Source organism: Daucus carota, chromosome 1 (genome assembly GCF_001625215.2).
Source record: "Daucus carota subsp. sativus chromosome 1, DH1 v3.0, whole genome shotgun sequence".
Lineage (NCBI taxonomy): Eukaryota > Viridiplantae > Streptophyta > Magnoliopsida > Apiales > Apiaceae > Daucus > Daucus carota.
The window spans coordinates 33,984,402-33,998,809 of record NC_030381.2 but is presented as its reverse complement, the minus strand read 5'-3'; the positions used below and the strand labels follow the sequence as shown (position 1 = coordinate 33,998,809).

Sequence of the window (14,408 nt, the reverse complement as noted above, 5' to 3'; positions counted from 1 at the left end):
CCGTGCCCGTCAAACGCAATACTAATCAAGAATCATTTACATTATTATAAAATCAATATATATTTCCTATTTTATATATCCTATTTTTTTTGTTAATTATTTTTATTTTATGATTCCTATTTATTACTTAAAAATTATTACTCTTTTATGGTTCTAATTTTTTTGCTATTAGTGTTTTTTTTATGATTATTATCTTTGCAATCCTTTATTTTCTATACGAAATTTTAAAAAAAATTATAAGACTAAATTGAAAATAAAAATTGTACGTATTACCTTACAAATCTTAAATATAAATTGTATTTTATATATGATTGTTAGTTTAAATAAATATAATCCTGCTCTTTTTAGGATTCCTAAATAAGAAAAGAATTGTATTATCTTTAGAACCAAAAAAAAAAGGATTGTATTAACTTTTGGAATCTTTGAACCTGATTTTTTAAACATAATCCTATTTCTTTTAGGATTACTAAATAAGAAAAGAATTGTGTCATCTTATCATCTTTAGAATGAAATAAGAAAAGAATTGTATTACTTTTAGAATTCTTGGACCTGATTTTTTGAATTATAATTATATTTTATCTCCGAAATTCAAGAAAATTTAGAAGACTGAATCGAACAATCCCAAAGACTCCCGCATCCTCCTTTATATATATATATTGATTGATGGGGGATGATTTAATGAAAAATAATTTTTAGTTTATATGTCTGAATAATTTTTTTGTATTTATAATTTGTTAAGTATAAAAATTATTAATATAATAATAAAATATTATATATTATTTGTTAAAATGATCTTTTATATTATTAAAATATAAATACTAAAAAACTAGCAGTTTATAAGTGAAAATTGACTTACAAGTTACTTATACAAACATTAAACTCAGCCAACAGCACCTAAGTTTTTAGTTTTTCCTATTTTAAGAAAAAATAATTTTGTTTATTCAAAAATAAATAAATTTGTGATGAAATTTTTGGTTTCGAACAATAAGCCACCAGCAATCTTTACTCGAACTACCAACTGAAACTAGAAAAATATTGAGTGATACAAATGGGGTGTTCAACCTGAGTGAATAAGATAGCATGCGCCTAGTTGTTTCTTGCAAGAGTGTATGCACCTGCATCTTTACTTATCCTGGTCAGGAGGAGATTTGCGAGATCTCCGTCAAAATTAGCTTTCGGGACCTAGTTTATATATACTCTGCATATTTCATGCAGGGGAACCCTGAATCCTGATCCTCATCTGAGCTGCCTGGGGACGTGTTTAAAGTTTGTGGAAAAATCGTGTTCCAAGTTCCAACTACCATTTGTTTTGCCTGCCGGAAGGATGTATTTTAGATGATCGAAAGAAGGGTTAGAAGTTTCGGAAAAAATGGTAGTGTTAGCACTATCAGGTTTTCTTTATTTCTTTTCAACGTAGATGGCTTACATATATTTTAATGGATTTTAATACTAAAGTATACATATTGTTTTCTTTGTTCTACCAGGCACAGAACAAATATAATAATTTGACAAAAAGATCTAAGTTTTCCGGTGCATAGTAGAACTAAGAAGTTATGAAAGTAAGATATCTATAAGCCCCAAATTTCGTGGTCCATCACTATACCAGGAGACCAGGTTTTTCCTGCAAAATTCCTGAAAATGATCGAATTGTTTTAAAAGCTAATTCCAGACTTCCAGTCATGTCAAGAACCAAGGAGTACTATTTTTCGGTACTGCAAAGACTTAGTACATTTTCTCCCCCTTCTGGAATATGATCCTCCGAGCTAATTTCTTTCCTATAAGTTTATATAGTGTTAAAAATGGGAACATAGAACTATTGCAATTACCATTCTGAGAGACTATTACACTGATATATCACTGAAAGCTACCAATTGGTATGGTTTTTTTTTTAACATTTATTCTATAAATGAAAGTGGTCTACTATTTACTTAATTTTGTGAGGTTGGTTTGATGTTTATGATGCTTAAGGTGCATAAGATATCTTTGAACAGGAAACTTTTTTTTTTTGGAAATGTGTTCTGGAGATATTATTTTACAAGAAATGAGGGTGGGCACATTTTAGAGTAGAATTGCTCTACTCTATGCAAGATAAAATCCTTTTAGAGTAGAATTGCTGTTGTTCTATGATTCTGAGATCAAGTGTTTATTTGCTCTGCGCCTCTTTTATACTTTCTATTGTCATGGCAACTTCCTTTGTTACCGTTTACATTTGGATTTAATAATTTTACTATGTATGCAAGTTCTCTAGGCTGAATCTAAAGTCCTTTCAGAGCAGGGTGACATGAGTACTGATGTATCTTTTACAGCAATTTATGGTTTTGAGTTTGCGCGCTACAGAAAACCCGATTCCTACATTATTTAGTCATTTGGTCCATCACACTATCTTTAACCCCGTACACACTATCTTTGAGTGCGCTGGAAAAGTGTCATTTCCCTGTTCGGATTTAAGTATGAAGGGCCCCCAACAAATATGATCTCAATAGTTGGAGTTCCTATGTTTTATTTTTGGTGGGTATCGCCACGCGGCTTAACCCCGTCCCCGGCCGTAAAGAAAAGGACGCAATAATCGAGCGGAATAGCCGAATAGGACAATAATCGAGCGAAGCGTCAGATAGTATTCCCCCTTTTCCAAATAATAAGGGCACGAGGGCCCTTTTCCTAAGAGATAGAACAATCCTCACTCGACACCTCAAAACTGACCAGTATAAAAACACTCTGATCCGTCTTTACTTATATTTGCTCAAAGAAGAATTTAGTAAAGATCTAGTCTAATACTATCTCTATACTTTGAATTTACCAGGAATACTCATGGTCATTACTCTGCTTTACTGAGGGTTTTTAACTATAATGGTTTCCTTCTGAAATTCAAATTTTCAATTCTAGGCAGTTTTCTATATCTTTGGTGCCTAGAAGCTGATGCAGTTTCTTTAAAAGCTGTAATTCGGCTTTATACCTCGAGCTCACCATGTACATATCTTCTATCTTCAGATTACAGGGGAAAATAAAGTTGTAGTTTACTTTAGCTAATTTCCTTTTTACTTGGTGGGTGTTTTTTTTGTTATCAATTTACTGAAATAAATTTTTTCTACAGACAAGTTGTTTTCTCACTAATGTAATCGTTTGTTCCAATCATTCGGGATAAAAATAAATTATGATGAGATTGTGTAACATAGTTGCCGACTCAGGTCAATCAGAATGTGATGCAGGGAAGCTATATCATAGAGTGATTGTAAATGAATATGCTAAGTGAAACCCTAGAATATCAGTTCAGAACAGAGAAGACTAGAAAGGAGAGAGAAAGAAGAGAGAGAGAGATATGATTGTAACAAAATGACATAACATTTCATAGTCAACAGCATTGTTTTTATACACATGTCTAACTGCATTTCCCGCCAAAAGACTCCTCTTACTAATATTTCTAATTATGATTTGTTTTTTTATCACTAAACAAATCATACTCTATCATAACTCCTCCCTCTAAACAGACTTGTCCTCAAGTCTGATGTACCCCAACAAACTCAGGAAACTTGATAACAAACTCTGCTGCAATTTCCCAAGTAGCTTCAGGAATAGAATGTCCTTCCCATTGAACCAGATATTGGATCTGAGGAGCATTGTGGACCTTAACCATCCGAGTATCCAGAATAGCATAAGGTTTCAGCATTGCAGTTTTAGCAGACACAGTAATCCAGTCTGGACAACTCACCGAAACAGGAGAATCCCCCACAAACATTTTCAACTGAGATACATGAAACACATTATGTATCTTGGCATCATCAGGCAACTGAAGTTTATAAGCAACCTTCCCCACACATTCTATAATCTGAAATGGACCAAAGTATTTAGAAGCAAGCTTTTGATTAGTTCTTATCCTTACTGATGACTGCCTGTAGGGCTGCAATTTCAACCAGACCCAATCTCCCAGCTGAAAGACCCTATCTGATCTGTGTTTATCAGCCAATTGTTTCATCCTACACTGAGCCCTGAGTAAACTTTCTTTCAGTTTAGCAATCATCAGTTCCCTCTTTTGCATACTCCTATCCACTGCAGCCACAGCACACTCCCCAGGTAAATAAGGTAAATGCAGTGGAGGAGGTTGATTGTACACCACTTCATAAGGAGTAGCTTGCAAAGCAGAATGGTAGTGAGTGTTAAACCACCACTCAGCTAAAGGCAACCAGGCACACCATTCTTTTGGAGAATCAGCACACATACATCTCAGATAGGCTTCCAAACACCTGTTAACCACCTCAGTTTGACCATCAGTTTGGGGGTGGTAAGCAGAAGATAACAGAAAATCAGTTCCATGTAATGTGAATAAAGCCTTCCAAAACTGACTTAAAAATATTGGATCTCTATCACTAACAATGGACCTAGGCCATCCATGCAGTTTAAACACCTGATCCAAATATAATTGAGCCACCATTGGAGCATTGAAAGAATGAGGCAGTGGCATGAAATGAGAGTATTTACTTAGCCTATCCACAACCACAAAAATCACTTCTTTGCCATTAGAGTTAGGCAAACCTGTGATAAAATCCATAGAAATGTCCACCCAAACCTCTGTGGGAACTGGTAAAGGTTGTAAAAGACCAGGAGAAGCACTTGTATCATACTTTGATGCTTGACACACTACACAATGCCTTACCAACTGTCTTACTTCTTGAGTCATTCCTGACCAGTAAAAGATACTTTTAACCCTCTGTAAAGTCACTTCCCTTCCAGCATGCCCACCTTCTGGTGACTGATGTTGCCAGTCCAAGATTTTCTTTCTCAAAGAAGCATCAGGTCCCACTACAATTTTGCCTTTTCTTCTTAAAAAATCTTGCCTCCACTGAAACTTGTCATGCACCCCTCCTTGTTTCAGCTGTTGTATAACCTCAGACAAAGATGAATCCAGAGTGTAACTATTGTGAATTTGTTGGACTAAATCAGAATTGACAATTGAAATAGCCAAACACAAAATTTCAGAGCCTTGCACTCTTGATAAGGCATCTGCAACTTTGTTATCCACCCCTCCTTTATATTGAATCTCATAGTCAAATCCCATTAGCTTAGAAAGCCAGAAATGCTGAAAAGGAGTAGAAATTCTCTGCTGTAATAGCCATTTTAAACTCTTCTGATCACTTTTGATTACAAAATGAGCACCACTCAAGTATTGTTCCCATTTTTGCACTGCAGTTACAATGGCTAGTAGCTCCTTCTCATAAACAGATAACTTTTGCCATCTGGGACCCAAAGATTTGCTCAGAAATGCCAATGGATGGTTATTTTGCATCAAAACTGCCCCAATACCTTCCTTAGAGGCATCAGTCTCTAATACAAATACTTCTGAAAAATCTGGTAATGCCAAAACAGGAGCAGAAACCAGAGCAGCTTTTAGTGTCTCAAATGCTGATTGAGCCTTATCATTCCATTTAAAAACTCCCTTTTTTAACAAATCAGTTAACTCTTTGCTAATACCAGCATAATTCCTGATAAATTTCCTGTAGTATCCTGCCAATCCCAGAAAACTCCTCAAATCTTTAACAGATTTTGGTATTGGCCACTTAGCTACTGATTCTACCTTTCTAGGGTCAGTCTCAACTCCCACTCCAGAGATAAAATGCCCCAAGTATTCTATTTTGTCCATGACAAAACTGCATTTACTTTCCTTGGCATATAGCTCATTCTGCATCATCAATTCAAACACTAGAGACAAATGATGCCAATGTTCTGCAACTGTCTTGCTATATATGAGGATGTCATCAAAAAATACCAACACACTTCTTCTAAGTAGGGGCTTAAAAATGGCATTCATCCATCCTTGAAATGAGGCTGGTGCATTTGTTAAACCAAATGGCATCACTAAGAACTCATAGTGACCACTATGAGTTTTAAAAGCAGTTTTAAAAACATCCTCCTCATGTACTCTTAACTGATGGTAACCAGCCCTTAGATCAATTTTACTAAACACAGTAGACCCTGCCAATTCATCAATTAGCTCATCTACCACAGGAATAGGGAATTTATCTTTGACTGTATTCTTATTCAATTCCCTATAATCTACACATAGCCTCCATGTTCCATCTTTCTTTCCCACCAAAACAACAGGAGATGCAAATGGACTAGCACTGTTTTTGATAATTCCCCTTGCTAACATCTCTTCAACAAGCTGTTCTATCACATCCCTTTGCTTCAAGGGGTATCTGTATGGCCTAATATTTACAGGATTGGCCCCCTCTTTCAATGGAATCCTATGATCAAAGACCCCTCTGTTAGGTGGTAAACTCTTAGGCTCTCTGAAAATATCAGCATACTTTTCCTTCAGTTTGAGGAGCTCCTCATCAGCAGATTGAAGAGGTACTGATGTAGACTGAATTTCAGCAAAATTAGCAGCAATTTCTTCATTCTTAACACCAGAATTGGTTACACCAGCTTTGGAAGAAATCTCATTAACTTGTAGAAAGCACAGTTGAGCAGCATTTTTAAGCAATTTTGCAGAACAAGTGCCCTTCACTACTTTAAGTTTCTGTGGAGCAATTCCTCTCAATTTAAACAAATTCCCAGCAAACAAGAACTCCATAATGAGATTTTTAAAGTCCCATCTCACTGTCCCCAAAGTGCTCAACCATTGAACCCCCAACACCATGTCACAACTACCTAAATCAATCAATAGCACATCTGCAGAGAATTCCTGGCCATTCAATTTCCAACAAAAATTCTTAACCATATTCTGGTATACAATGTGGTTTCCATCAGCTACAGTCACTTGTTGATCCTGTATTTTATCAATTTTACAGCCCATACTCTTTGCCAAATGAATATCCAAGAAGTTATGTGTACTTCCTGAATCTATGAGTATATGCAGGGCTTGAGATGTAACCATACCTTTTACTCTCATGGTTGAGAAGGAATGGTTTCCAGCCAAAGCATTGACAGAAATACAAGGTTCAGCAATGTCATTATCATCTCCTTCAGATTCCATATCACAATCATTTTCAGCACATATTTCCCCTGGAATTTCCACTGTGAATAGTTGAGGTTCCTTAAACTGACATTTGTGCCCCTTGTCATACTTCTCATCACAATAATAGCATAAACCTTTAGCCATTTTATCTGCTCTGACTTCAGCAGGGATAAACCTAAAAGGTTTATTGTTAGTCTTTGCTCCAAATGTATTCACAGGCTTTGTTTGTGGTGTTGGTAACAATGCAGGTTTATTGACATTGGAGTTAAAAATAGCTGGAGAAGATGTCTTCAAATTAGGTCCAGAATAACTAGACTTAGAGAGCTTAGAATTGGCTTGAATAGACTCCTCCTGTAGTCTGGCATATGTGATAGACTCAGCAACTGTCTGAGGCTTAAAAGCTTTAACAAATGGTTTAACAGCAGGTTTAAGTCCCCCAATGAAGCTTTCTAACAAATATGTATCAGGTAACACATGATTAAACTGCTCCATAAGAGATCTGAGATTCTCAAACTCATCAATATAGTCCTCAATTGAGCCAGTCTGCTGTAGTTTATTAAATTGTTCTACTACACTTAAGCCAGATTCATCCTTGAATCGAGCGCTCAAATCAATGACAAATTCAGTCCAATTCACAGCTCGTTTCAGAGAAAGGTAATTAGCTACCCACACTTCAGCTTTATCACTCATATACAAGGATGCTAAATCAACTTTCTGCTCTTCAGGTATTTTACACAATGCAAAGTATTTGACACATTTTTTAACCCAATTTCTCGCAGCAGTTCCATCAAACTTAGGAAATTCTACTTTAGGAACAAAACCTAAAGGTCGTGGAGCGAAATTACCTCCAGATGAATCAGTTCTGGCTTCAGGTGTGGATCGGACATTGTCATCTCTCGGTCCTTCAAAGGAGCGATTAACGCTCAATTCACGCATAAGCTTCATCATCTCCTCAAATTTCTTATCATTTTCTTCTAATTTCTTCGCAATCGCTCGCGATTGTTCCTCGATCTTACTGTCAATTGATCGGGAATAGGCTTTAAACTGTTCGTCCATACTCACCGTCGATGCATAAGTCTTTCTAGTTGTTGGAGCCAGAATTGAAGATAAAATGTTCTAGATTCGCTCTGATACCATTGATGCAGGGAAGCTATATCATAGAGTGATTGTAAATGAATATGCTAAGTGAAACCCTAGAATATCAGTTCAGAACAGAGAAGACTAGAAAGGAGAGAGAAAGAAGAGAGAGAGAGATATGATTGTAACAAAATGACATAACATTTCATAGTCAACAGCATTGTTTTTATACACATGTCTAACTGCATTTCCCGCCAAAAGACTCCTCTTACTAATATTTCTAATTATGATTTGTTTTTTTATCACTAAACAAATCATACTCTATCAGAATGTACTGAAGAACAGGACAATCTTCTGTCATGCTATGCTCTCCATCTTTTCCTCTGACGATGATCAGTAGCAGATGAATATGAGTCTTTTGCGGATGGACAACTTGTAACTACAATTTCAGCTTCTTTTCAATTTGAACAATTTGATAATACTGACGCCTTCATGAGCGTGGATCAAACATTGTTGCGTTGTTTCCAGATACTAAAGCCAGCAGAACGGATATCGCCATATATACTAAATACCAAATACTTGTTGCTCCACATATTGGCATTTAAATCTGAGTTGAATTTTTATGTACCTCAGGGGCCGGGCCAACAGATGATTGTAATATCGTAATATTTCTCTTTGTCTTGTGTGATTGTGATAAGAACTTGTTCCCGGGTTGCATCGTGTTCTCAGTGTTCTGTCATAGGTCACCATTAAAGTACCAATATATTTGTAACCTTGCATAATTACAGTAGCGTAACTGAGTAGATTACATCAACTTAGTCTTCTCTGCCGGCATACAGATGCAACCATCTGTTTATATGGAGATCAGATTTGTCAGCAGCTCGTGCGGATTATGCCACCTGCGATCCTTGACAAAGCTAGAGACGAACAACAATCAGAGCCGTTAAAGAGACAAGTTAAGGCTATAAATAAACATAACACGGGTACGGGAATATCCTTTCTAAAATGCCATGCCAACAATAGTCTCCTGAGGAACTTAAATATGGAGCCAATCCTCCATATTCTTGCCACGCCACTCTCATTTCTCTGCCACCCTTCTTAAGGTGCATCGATTCTTTCTACGGCTGTAAATTTCGTAAGGTGAGATGAAGTACTTTTTAGCGTTTTTTTATAAGTAATGTACCCGTTAAGATATAATATGTGATTTAATTGAGCTCTGTTTCTAACTGTTAACTGCCTTTAAAGTTTTAGGAGTGAATTTAGGAATGGCAAGAGAACAATTGCAAGTGCTGAATGCGCTTGATGTGGCCAAAACACAATGGTATCACTTCACTGCGATTGTTATTGCTGGAATGGGTTTCTTCACAGATGCATATGACTTATTTTGCATCTCCCTCGTCACTAAATTGCTTGGCCGCATATATTACCATGTAGACGATTACCCCAAGCCTGGAACGCTTCCACCAGGTGTAGCAGCTGCGGTTAATGGTGTTGCTTTTGTTGGCACCATTGCCGGCCAGCTGTTTTTTGGATGGTTAGGAGACAAAATGGGGAGAAAACGAGTGTATGGAATGACACTTATGATTATGGTCATCTGCTCAATTGGTTCTGGCCTTTCTTTTAGTAAGAATCCGAAAGCTGTGATGGCTACTTTGTGTTTCTTTAGGTTCTGGTTAGGCTTTGGCATTGGTGGTGATTATCCTCTTTCAGCTACAATCATGTCGGAATATGCTAACAAAAAGACGCGTGGAGCATTCATTGCATCTGTTTTTGCAATGCAGGGATTCGGAATTTTGGCAGGAGGTGTTTTTGCTATCATTGTCTCTGCATCTTTTAAGGCTAGTTTCCCAGCTCCAGCATATGAAGATAATGCCCTTGGCTCTACTGTTGATCAAGCAGATTATGTTTGGCGAATCATTCTGATGTTTGGTGCAATTCCTGCCGCCATGACATACTATTGGCGCATGAAAATGCCTGAAACGGCAAGGTACACAGCTTTGGTGGCAAAAAATGCCCAACAGGCGGCTTCTGATATGGCTAAAGTGTTGCATGTTGAGATAGAAGTGGAACAGGATAAAGTTGAAAAAACTAAAGATTTTGGTTTGTTTAGCAGAGAGTTTCTTCGACGCCATGGGGTTCATTTGCTTGGGACGACGAGTACATGGTTCTTGTTGGACATTGCTTTCTACAGCTCCAATCTTTTTCAGAAAGACATTTTCACTGCTGTAGGATGGCTTCCTCATGCTGAAACAATGAACGCAATCGAAGAGGTTTACAAAATTGCAAGGGCTCAAACTCTTATTGCTCTCTGCAGTACTGTTCCTGGTTATTGGTTTACAGTGGCATTCATTGATAGAATAGGAAGATTCAAGATTCAGTTAATGGGCTTCTTTTTCATGACAGTCTTCATGTTTGCTTTGGCTATTCCATACGATCACTGGACTCATAGAAAAAACAGGATTGGATTCGTTGTGATGTACTCACTAACGTTTTTCTTCTCAAATTTCGGTCCAAACGCAACTACATTTGTTGTTCCAGCTGAGATCTTCCCTGCAAGGCTTCGTTCTACATGCCATGGTATATCAGCAGCATGCGGAAAAGCCGGAGCAATGGTAGGGGCATTCGGGTTTTTGTATGCAGCTCAGAACCAGGACAAAAGCAAAACAGACAAAGGATATCCACCAGGTATTGGGGTGAAGAACTCCCTTATAGTTCTTGGCGTTGTCAACTTTCTAGGCATGATGTTTACGTTCTTAGTGCCCGAAGCAAATGGAAAATCATTGGAGGAAATGTCTCAAGAAAATGTCGAAGAAGAGGAGATGGAGTCGAGGCCAGAGGATAGTAGGGCAGTCCTAGTTTAATTATGCTATTATGCAGCTAAACCCTATGAACCTTTTACTCCATATCATAAGCAAGATGAAATACCAATCTTACATTTGTGATACGATATTTGTATAAAATAAAAAATATGTGCACAAGAAATTTATCTGCTCAATTGGGATGGATACAAAGGCTTGAATTTGAGTTCAACAATTAACATAAACCAAACCTAAGATTAAGCTTTAACCCAGAATTTGTTCTGCTACAACAGAGGCTATATTCTTTCCTCTATTCATAAGCTATCTTTGTATAATACCTGTCTATAAAGACTGCTTCTTTATCATTCTTTGATAAAAGAACAAATAACAGCTAGCACATTTCTTATAAACTACAATACACTTTGTCTTGCACTACATTGCATGTATTGAAGAAAGAATATGCTCCTCAAAGCATATACCAAAACATAGTAAAATCCCACTATCGTAACTTACTCCATACATAAACAAGCACAATAATTGAACTACTTAGAAACACGGATATGCTCAAGACATACTCTTGGTAAAATGAAGAAAAGAAACACATTGTGGGAGCTGATAAAGTGATAATGCTTAATTTGAAATTAAGATAAGCATTCAAACTTCAAAGTCCAAGCCACATATATTTACATAGCATAAGATTCCCTTCAAAAAGAGAATTACACTCTTTAGCACCCAATTAGTAGAAAGTTTAGTGAAACATCACAAAAGCAAGGATGCCTCTACACAAGCCTATACATACAGTTAGGTCGATCGATTACATACAAAAATTTTCACATTGGAATGCTCATCTCTCGGTTGCCTTGCATCCAAGGGTGTCCTGATTAATTACACCATAATTACACACATTAGAGATTTGTATAATAAAATCTGTCTATCCAGAAAAACTGATCCCTAACTTCAACAAGAAACAAAGTAACAACAAAGCAAAAGAACATACTTACATACAGTGAATTCTCTATGGGATATTTATTCGTTTCGGGACTGAAGAGCCTAGTTGTGAATTTATCGAGATATGTCATATCTATTAGATCGGAATCAAGATAAATATTAATATTTTGAGATTCTGCCTTAATTTGTATTTACTCACCAAGGACTTGCTCAGCAGAGAGTCTTCGAGAAGCATCTTTGCACAGCATTCTCCGCAACAGATCCTTAACAGCTGGTGACACAGAGTGAAAATACCTAACTGGAAACCTCAAATTCGCCCTAAGTACTGCCTCAAAAATCTCCGTAGCTGAATTACCATAAAACGGAGCAACACCAGTCAACATTACATACAAAATCACACCTGCACTCCACACATCAACTTTCTCATTGTAATTCCTCCCAGCCAAAACCTCAGGCGCCACGTAATAAGGAGTTCCTACTACTCCAGTCAGCATCTCGTTTTCCCTAACACACTCAGCCGATCCGAAATCAGCTAGTTTCAACTGATTCCACTCGTCAAACAACACGTTGTCCGGCTTCAAATCACGGTGAACAACTCCCAATCGGTGACAGTGTGCAATCGCCTCCAGTAGAGGCACCTAATATATGGTTTTGAAACAAAATTCATCAATTAAAACGAATGAAATCACTTTTAACCAAGCGTTTACACTCCAAAACCAATTGAAATCTAAAAAAATGTACACTGATCAGCATATAAAAATGGTTTAGCTAGCCCACAAACACACACGGAGAGAGAGAACCGGTGCACAATTATCAGAAAAAAGTGTTAAAATAATCTGACCGGTGCACAATTATCAGAAAAAAGTGTTAAAAGAATATGATAAAAAAAAAAAAACTGTTATAGCTACAGATTCAAGTATATTCAAGCAGAATCAAAGGCATTTAAAGCACAATTAATTTCACAAGAAAAAAAACTCTTTGAATCCATCTTATAAGAGTATAATTTTTTAGGAAAGTACCAAAATTAACAAAAGTAACAACACATACCATAACAGATTTGGCTTCAGACTCATCAAAAACTCGTTCACTGACTCGGCAAAAAAGATCGGGCGAGTTACACAGCTCAATCACCAGATGCAACCAGTCCTCATCTTCATACACATCATAAACCTGTATCACATTCGGATGCGGTGCCAAAACCTGCATAATCTTAGCTTCATTATACAAACATTGCCGATCAATCGAGTCATCGGCGAGCAGTCTTTTCTCGACGGATTTCACGGCAAACGACTCGCCGGAGACGGCCGAGTAGCACCGGGAAACAACGCCGAATCGTCCCCGTCCGATCTCTTCGCACACGGTGTAGTCTCGCTTCAACGCCTCACTCATAGTCTGTATGTATAGGCTGTAAGTATAGAATTCTGTTTTTTCTAGGGTGTTGAAGTTGTTTATATAGAAACAGAATAGAATTGGGGAATGTTTGTTGGTATATTCCAAGTGGACTGTGCCCCTTGATTTTGAGTAGTGTGTTTTTATCGGACGGCTGAGATTGGCTTGGGTGAAGATGGAGTTATTTACGAAATATGCCACTAGTGACTTTCCGTACGACTGTTAAGACGGGTTTGACACGTGGGGCCGGTGTTGGTTTCTAATAAAGTTTGGATTTTATTACGAGATTGCCACTGTGTGAAGAAGTGTCGAGTGAGCACTGAGCAGTGTTCTCAAAATCTCCGATTTAACCGATTAATCCCGTGCAAAGTTGGTTCCCGGTTCGATTTTTGAAATCTGATTAATCCTTATATATATTTCTTAATCGAAGTATATATAATAAAATATTGAAATTAAAATATTATATTTCTTTAAATATGAATAATTATAGAGTTTATGAATATAGTAAATATATTAGTTACTAAATAGCCAATATAATAATAACTAAATATTAAATAATATTTTAATATTAAAATAAATCCGATTTTCACTCCGATTAATCCTTCCGATTAATCCCCGATTTCCGATTAATCCCTGAATCGGTAGCTCAGCCGATTATGTCCGATTCCCGATTTCTGTAACACTGGCACTGAGTATTGAGTGTGGTTATTTGTAGAGTAAAATGCGTTTTAACCGAAACACTATTACACTTCTATAATTATCGTATGTAATATTACATTTCATCATCTGATAAAATTTATGCAATTTTGTTTATAATTTTTAACGTCGTTTCTAGAAGTACAAAAGAGCAACTATAAAATGCAATCACATTTTAATTTTGATCATACATTTTCAGATTGTATAATAAAATATATTTAAAAGAAATTTATAATAAAAACAAATGATTATAATTTCGATAAAATAATGTTTATTAAATAATTGCTCAAAAATATATATTGAAAATAAAATGACGTTAAGTGCAAACTCGATCAATAAAGTTTTCAATTAAATTTATGTTGTACCATTATTAATTTTTTAGTTTTTGTCTCGTATAATTTATTAAATTTGTCCTAGTCGGGTTGATATTTCTTTCCTCCGAAAAAGCTAATTGATCTTTCATATCCCTGTCATTTTCATGTCTTGGTCCTTAGATGGGAACTTTGCGTATTTGAGCGAAAACTCGAAAGAAATGTACAACCTTTTGTTTC

General features: G+C 36.4%; 2 protein-coding genes across 6 annotated transcripts; one reads left to right on the top strand and one right to left on the bottom strand.

Moving 5' to 3' along the window:
- Nucleotides 1-8,945: 8,945 nt before the first annotated feature.
- LOC108196151 (inorganic phosphate transporter 1-4) lies at nt 8,946-11,030 on the top strand. Of its 2 annotated transcripts, none has more exons than XM_017363296.2 (2): nt 8,946-9,166; nt 9,278-11,030. In XM_017363296.2, the coding sequence occupies exon 2, from the start codon at nt 9,292-9,294 to the stop codon at nt 10,885-10,887; it is 1,596 nt and encodes a 531-aa protein (XP_017218785.1). In that variant the 5' UTR covers nt 8,946-9,166; nt 9,278-9,291; the 3' UTR covers nt 10,888-11,030. The 2 variants fall into 2 exon arrangements, with proteins under 2 accessions (XP_017218785.1, XP_063936955.1); XM_064080885.1 differs by having other exon boundaries at nt 9,272-11,030.
- Nucleotides 11,031-11,477: 447 nt separating this feature from the next.
- LOC108205258 (phosphoenolpyruvate carboxylase kinase 1) lies at nt 11,478-13,273 on the bottom strand. Of its 4 annotated transcripts, none has more exons than XM_064080892.1 (4): nt 12,820-13,212; nt 11,972-12,410; nt 11,822-11,874; nt 11,478-11,701 (listed from the first exon to the last, which is right to left on the bottom strand). In XM_064080892.1, the coding sequence occupies exons 1-3, from the start codon at nt 13,159-13,161 to the stop codon at nt 11,840-11,842; spliced, it is 816 nt and encodes a 271-aa protein (XP_063936962.1). In that variant the 5' UTR covers nt 13,162-13,212; the 3' UTR covers nt 11,478-11,701; nt 11,822-11,839. The 4 variants fall into 4 exon arrangements, with proteins under 4 accessions (XP_063936962.1, XP_017230642.1, XP_063936964.1 ...); XM_017375153.2 differs by having other exon boundaries at nt 11,826-11,874; XM_064080894.1 differs by having other exon boundaries at nt 11,830-11,874.
- Between the last annotated feature and the right edge of the window lie 1,135 nt (nt 13,274-14,408).

What these genes read in the sequence shown, in the direction of transcription:
- LOC108196151 (XM_017363296.2), top strand. Translation starts at nt 9,292, where the DNA reads ATGGCAAGAGAACAATTGCAAGTGCTGAATGCGCTTGATGTGGCCAAA.
- LOC108205258 (XM_017375145.2), bottom strand. Translation starts at nt 13,161, where the DNA reads ATGAGTGAGGCGTTGAAGCGAGACTACACCGTGTGCGAAGAGATCGGA. An exon ending in CTGAAGCCAAATCTGTTATG is followed by an intron (nt 12,411 to 12,819) that starts GTATGTGTTGTT and finishes ACCATATATTAG; the next exon opens with GTGCCTCTACTGGAGGCGAT. An exon ending in CTCTGCTGAGCAAGTCCTTG is followed by an intron (nt 11,702 to 11,971) that starts GTGAGTAAATAC and finishes GTAATTAATCAG; the next exon opens with GACACCCTTGGATGCAAGGC.